This window comes from Mangifera indica, chromosome 9 (genome assembly GCF_011075055.1).
Source record: "Mangifera indica cultivar Alphonso chromosome 9, CATAS_Mindica_2.1, whole genome shotgun sequence".
Lineage (NCBI taxonomy): Eukaryota > Viridiplantae > Streptophyta > Magnoliopsida > Sapindales > Anacardiaceae > Mangifera > Mangifera indica.
This window is the reverse complement of record NC_058145.1, coordinates 1,161,645-1,167,644: the sequence shown is the minus strand read 5'-3', so window position 1 is coordinate 1,167,644 and position 6,000 is coordinate 1,161,645. Positions and strand designations below refer to the sequence as shown.

The 6,000-nt window shown below is 32.6% G+C and overlaps 1 protein-coding gene across 3 annotated transcripts; it reads right to left on the bottom strand.

Moving 5' to 3' along the window:
• Nucleotides 1–591: 591 nt before the first annotated feature.
• On the bottom strand, nt 592–2,970 carry LOC123224817 (beta-carotene hydroxylase 2, chloroplastic). 3 transcript variants are annotated; one of them, XM_044648542.1, is made up of 7 exons: nt 2,493–2,968; nt 2,358–2,417; nt 2,181–2,252; nt 1,950–2,105; nt 1,726–1,851; nt 1,024–1,080; nt 592–756 (listed from the first exon to the last, which is right to left on the bottom strand). In XM_044648542.1, exons 1-7 carry the CDS (start codon nt 2,850–2,852, stop codon nt 670–672), a joined length of 918 nt encoding a protein of 305 aa, XP_044504477.1. In that variant the 5' UTR covers nt 2,853–2,968; the 3' UTR covers nt 592–669. The 3 variants fall into 3 exon arrangements, with proteins under 3 accessions (XP_044504477.1, XP_044504478.1, XP_044504479.1); XM_044648543.1 differs by having other exon boundaries at nt 1,950–2,084; nt 2,493–2,964; XM_044648544.1 differs by lacking the exon at nt 1,024–1,080 and having other exon boundaries at nt 2,493–2,970.
• Nucleotides 2,971–6,000: the final 3,030 nt, after the last annotated feature.

Genomic DNA, 6,000 nt, shown 5'->3' with positions numbered 1-6,000 from the left:
GGTCTTTATTGCAAAGATTCTCCAGGTTAATAAAAAACAAAAAAGTGAAAAACTGGTACTCTCCCATTAGGGCTGGACTCGAGCCGAGCCAGCTCGACTCGGCTCAATTCCAGCCCGAAACGAGCCGGGCTCTGCTCTACTCGATCGAGCTCGAGCTGGCTCGGGTTGTCTCGGTAGTTTTTTTTTAAAATTTTTTGTACAAAACGATATCGTTTTAATCAATATATATTAAAAACGATGTCGTTTTGACAATAAAAAACAAGCTGAACCGAGTCGAATCAAACCGAACTCTAACCGAGCCGAGTCAAGCTCGAGCCGAACTCGAGCCGTCCATATATAAACCGAGCCGAGCCCGAGCTCAACTCGGTTCGAATCCAATCCTATCTCCCATAAGCATATTTTTCACTTTTTGAACTCTATTAAGGTTCAAAATTGATTGAATTTAATATTGTTAAGTTAAGTGACAATTTAAATTTATTTGAATCGGTTTCAATTCGAATTCAAATAACTTAAATTGAATTCAATACTATATATAACCAGTAATTAACATGTAGCTTTTTCAACAAGTTATATTTATGGGAAACACAATAGTGAACTCAAAATAATTTCTCATTAATAATCTTTAAGTACGGTGAGGATCAAATTGATCCAAAAAGGGCCCTCATTATTTCATTCTTTTGAACCCTTGTTGTATGATTTGAGTCTTCTATTGATCTCCTTCTCCAATTCTTCCAGGCCTCCCACTTCTTCAATTTCCTGCAAATACGACACCGCATCAAGTCAACCAACATACAATACAATTTTCAAATGAAAATTCAAACAATAAAACTATACGTATCTAATTTTAAATACCCAATTAGATACTTAGATGATTTATCATTATATAATTAGATATTAAAAATAAAATAACATCTAATTACCTGATAATATATTATATAAATATATAATTGAATACCCAACACTTGTTACATATAACATTATTCGAATTCAAGTTTAAAATGAATGATAACAAGGGAGACCTACCTTAGGTCCTAAGAACAAGCCATATGGGACACCATTGAACTTCTCCGAGTGGTGAAGCTGAAGCCAAAAATCGAATGCAAAATGACTAGAAACTCTTAGTACCCAATAAAATAGATTGTCACACAATAAAGAGAAAGTAACACGTGCAATTCATTCTAGGTGTAATATCAAACTATATTCAATAGAGTTAATATTAATATTTTTTTAGATACCAAATTATCCGTTATCATAGAAGTTACTTTATTATTAATTTAAAATCATTCAATCATATGATAACACATTTAATTACCCAATTGATACTCAAAATTAGGAGCACACGGTTTTTTGCTATATCCTTATCAATATTGAGAAATGAATGTGTTTATTAAAGAATTCCTATCACATATAAACAAGAAAATATTATGTTTATACACCAAGATTATCGACCCTAAATCAAACTCAAAGATCGTAACATGGTTGTTTGTAAGATAAGCTTAATTCGTAGGTAACACTTAACAATGGTAACACCTTAGCCGTTATAGAAAAATTATAACGTTTTATAGTCGAAATTCTAGAGTTAAGATTATAAAATAAGCTTAATTTGCAGGTAACACTTAACAACGGTACCACCCTAGCCGTTACACAAAAATTGTAACATCTTATAGATGAAGTTACTAAAGTTAAGATTATGTGAGATTAAACATGGTTTAATTTCGTATTTACCTGGTGAGCAGCAGCGACTCTTCTGAAATAAGGCACATTGGCGATGGGACCAACTGGGAACCTTTTGTGGACCAGACCATCGTGGACGAACATGTAGGCCATACCAAAAACTGTAATGCCAAGTCCCTGGTTCCAAACAAACATGTGCGATTAATTATTTAATTAATTAATAACTAAGCCGTTAATCAATGATTATCATTAATAATTAAGAAAAGGGCACTTACAGCACCAAAACAGAGTCCGGGAACCAGGCCTTTGTGGAAGAAGCCATAAGCGAGAAGAGCTATGGCTGGAACGGCGTTTATGATTGCAAACACATCGTTTAGTTCAAAAGGACCTTCTCTGGGTTTGTGGTGAGACTGAAATTCAATAATCAAACTCTGATTGGTTTCCCAAAAAATTAACAGTAGAAAGGTTTGAAAGCAGGAAGAAGAAGAAGAAGAAAGCATATATACCTCGTGCATATGCCACAAAGAAGCGTGCCAAAGAGCTTTATGAGCCCATCTTGCCCAAAACTCCATGCCCACCTGAATATTTTGACATACAAGGTCGCGATTCTAGTTAAAAACAGAAATCTCTTCATAATTTTCAAGATCAAGAGAAAAAAAGAGAACAAAGAACAGAGAACTCACAGCAGCACCAACAGAGAGAGCAAATGTGCCAAACATTTCAGAAAGAGGAACATCTCCACCCTATTCAAAAAACAACCCAATAGTTACTTAGGCATATGAACATCGGTTATTCAGAGAATAGGTTAAGCATCTCACCTCCATTTGCCAATAAAATCTATAATAAACAGCCATAACAGCCATGGAAGTAATTCCGAAGCTAGACATCACAGCAGCAACAAGATAAGTAAACCTTTCAGATCTTTTCCTCGCTAACTTCTCAGCCATGCGAGTAGCTGGGACCTGAATATCAATATCTTTAGAGGTGAAATCATTCGCCTCTGTGAAATTCTCGATCTGGGTAGCTTGTTTTTTCTCCTCTAGAACAAAACAGACCGTGAAAGAAGAAGTTCTTCTTCTGTGCCCTTTATAAATAGGTGCTGTTTTTGTAAAAAGATGAGGGGTGTGGAAGAAGCCGGAGGGTTTGGGGACTATAGCGGCGGATAAACCGACCGCCATGGCTGGTTTAAAATTGACTTGAAACGAGCTCAGTTTTGCTTTGTAGAAGCACCCAGGAGAGAGAGAGCGACTGGCGTAGAAATCTTGGCTTAGGACAGGAGGCTTAAATGGAGGAAGACCACAAGATTTTCAAGTAAATGTTCCACATGTAAATTACTAAATTAGTGCCTCATTTTGGCTAAAGAGAAAAAGAAAACAAAATGCCATCCTTCGTCTCTTAAATTACAGGACTGGTGGTGGTATTGACCATAAATATTAAGGTCGGATTCGCGATTCGGATTAAAACTGAATAAGATTCAAAAAAGTTAATTTAAAATCGATGAGTTAAGACTTAAACTCAATTTGACAATGATTTAACTCAGTTTTTTATTCGAATTGACTTTAATTTGAATTATCAAATTGACTTAAACTTAAGTTGTTTTTATTAAAAACGAGTCTATTATGAAATTATATGTGACTTTATGCCCATATTGGATTTAGACTGTTATTAATTAAGATATCACTTGAATATGAAAGAAATGGTTCAAGATTGATGAACTGAGAGTTGAACTTGATACGAAAATAATTCATCTCTAGATTCAGTTTAAATTGGTGCAAACTAAAATATTTTAAATCACTCAAACTCAATTTATTATTTTGTTTGAATCCAATCCTACTAAACTTTTGAAACTGAATAATTAGAGTTTTTGCTTAATATTTGATATTAGTTATTAGGATTTAATAGAATATCGGAGTTTCTAGAGTCAATAATAATATTGGCTCTTTCAAAATCATTAATATAAATCAAATAAAAAAAAGGTTAATAAGAGTTGACATCGAATTTACAATAATTAGTTTGAGATCGAGCTAATATCCAGTATATTAAAGAAGGAAAATAGTCATTGGGACAAAATAAGAACTATCAAAGAAAAAAAATTGTTGAAAAAAAGAATTATTATCATAAAGAAAAAAAAAGCATCGATAGTGAGACAAACTGATATTAACATTGATCTTGATTATTTTTCAATTCAAATTCATTTTGTTTGAATCGAATTCACCCCTAATTTCTTATACCATATGTCTATTGGTTGATTATGTTACTTCAATCGAAAATACTCAATCAAGATATAGTTGAAACTATAGTTATCAGTATTATATGATACGCGATATATATCATAAGTTATATTGAATTAATGAGATACAATGAAAGTATCATACAATATAATGCATATTATCGATATAAATTGATATATTTTTTTAAAAAAATTATGATATAATAGAATTATATATGAGAAATTTTAAATTTTTAATGGTGTTTGAAATATTTTCTAAAATGACGATATGTCAATTATATTTATTATTATTATTTTATTTTTTAAAAATTATATTATATAATATGATATGATAATCGATATATGATACGAAAAATTAGGTTTCTGATATATAATTCAAATAATAGTTAGAATGGTTATAGTGGCATTGGTGTAATTTGGAAGAAAAATAAGGGCAACGTGGACAGAAGGAGGGAGACAAGTGCCAGGGTGAGACAGGAAAACATGAGGCTAATAGGCCACCGTAGGATTCCCCAGGAGTTGACAGCAAAGCAAAGATTTTAGAAGTGATAGCACCAACTCCACCGCCTTTGGATTTTAGCGAGTACAATCACGCGCTTATGACCCGTGCCACGCAGCTTCCACTTCAATCGCTAACCACCGCGTCCTTTGTTTTAAATGTTATTGTCTGTTACACTATTGGTCCAATCAGATACTATTAGTGCTACGTGTCAACATCTCACCCTCCCGTTACAGTGGCATTGTGGATTGATTTGACCATAACGGCTCCAAGCCACGAGGCCGGTGCGATTTGATATTGGATTTGGCCAATGAACTAAATTATTTTTTTATTGTACATTCACTTTAATTTAGCCTTTTTCCGTAAGGCGAAAGCACATATTCCCACCCAAGGTTTGTTGTAAATTTAAAGTAGTATTGTTAAATATTAAAAGTTCAAGCTCTCACTTGTAGATGGTTAAAATTAACATAAATAATTAGTTTCAAAGTTAAAATTATTAGTTTACTTATAATATATTAAAAAAATAAAACATTATCTATTTTCTTCATATATTTAAAAAATAATAATTTTTTTATAATTAAACTTTGAAAAATCATCTTTTTTCCCTTGCTAGGGTTTTATTTTTAGCCCATTTCTCTTTGACCAATGATGGTCAGCTTCCCATTGGAGACGAATCACGTCTTACCCATTAGAGTTGTCGACGGGTGATGTCTTCCCTCTAGCATTCGTTCTCATTAGAGACAAAGACGAATAAAGAACTCGTTCGTTGATCCATCTTCCTTCATTTTTGGCAACAATTCTTCCAGATTGGTGCTATTTATAGGCCAAACGAAGAGTCCAAAATTGATTATGTATGGTTTCCTCATTGTTTGATTTCATCTTGTTTGGTTTTGATGCATTTGACAATGATAACATTTACTAGAACAGAAGAGTCCACTGTCAAGAGAGAAAGTGGTAAGAGAGGTTGTTGGCAGAGAAGATGGCTAAAGAGAAGAAGCCGAGGGAAAATATGATTTTTTAAAATTTAATCTCGGAGGAAATGTAGTTTTTCAAACATAGAAAAGAAATATATAATATTTTATTATTTTTAATATTTTTATTGGTAAAATAATAATTTTAACCCGAATCTAACTTTTTTTTTTAATTTTAACAATCCATCTATGAGAATTTAAATTTTCGAAACTTAACATACATTACTTTGGGTTTTTAACAAATCTTGGGTGGGAATATATCTTAATGGTGATGTAATAACGTATAAACTAAGGTGACAATATATGCTTAGGATAGTATAATAGGTTTTTTTTTTTAATTTTAAAAATACGTAATTATATGAAATAGTATAAATCATTGCCAAATAATGATACAGATTTTTTGAAAACGTGAGATCAGGGATTACCCAGAAATTAGAAAAAATAATGAGTGTCTCTGTGTTATGCAGCTGGCGAATGAAGATTAAAATAAAAACAAAATTGATCTCTCTAGATGGAAATCAGGGAGTGGTCTAAGGCCTTTCGGAAAATTCCCACACTTTAATTGATACTGACTTTAGGTGGTGACTTGAAATTCCCAAGGAGGTGTTTTCAAGGCCCATTGCTCT

Excerpts from the sequence above, each read along its gene's own strand:
- LOC123224817 (XM_044648542.1), bottom strand. The coding sequence starts at position 2,852 with ATGGCGGTCGGTTTATCCGCCGCTATAGTCCCCAAACCCTCCGGCTTC. Across the intron at positions 2,418-2,492 it reads GATTTTATTGGCAAATGGAG|GGTGGAGATGTTCCTCTTTC; the intron begins GTGAGATGCTTA and ends TTTTTTGAATAG. Across the intron at positions 2,106-2,180 it reads CTTTGTGGCATATGCACGAG|AGTTTGATTATTGAATTTCA; the intron begins GTATATATGCTT and ends GAAACCAATCAG.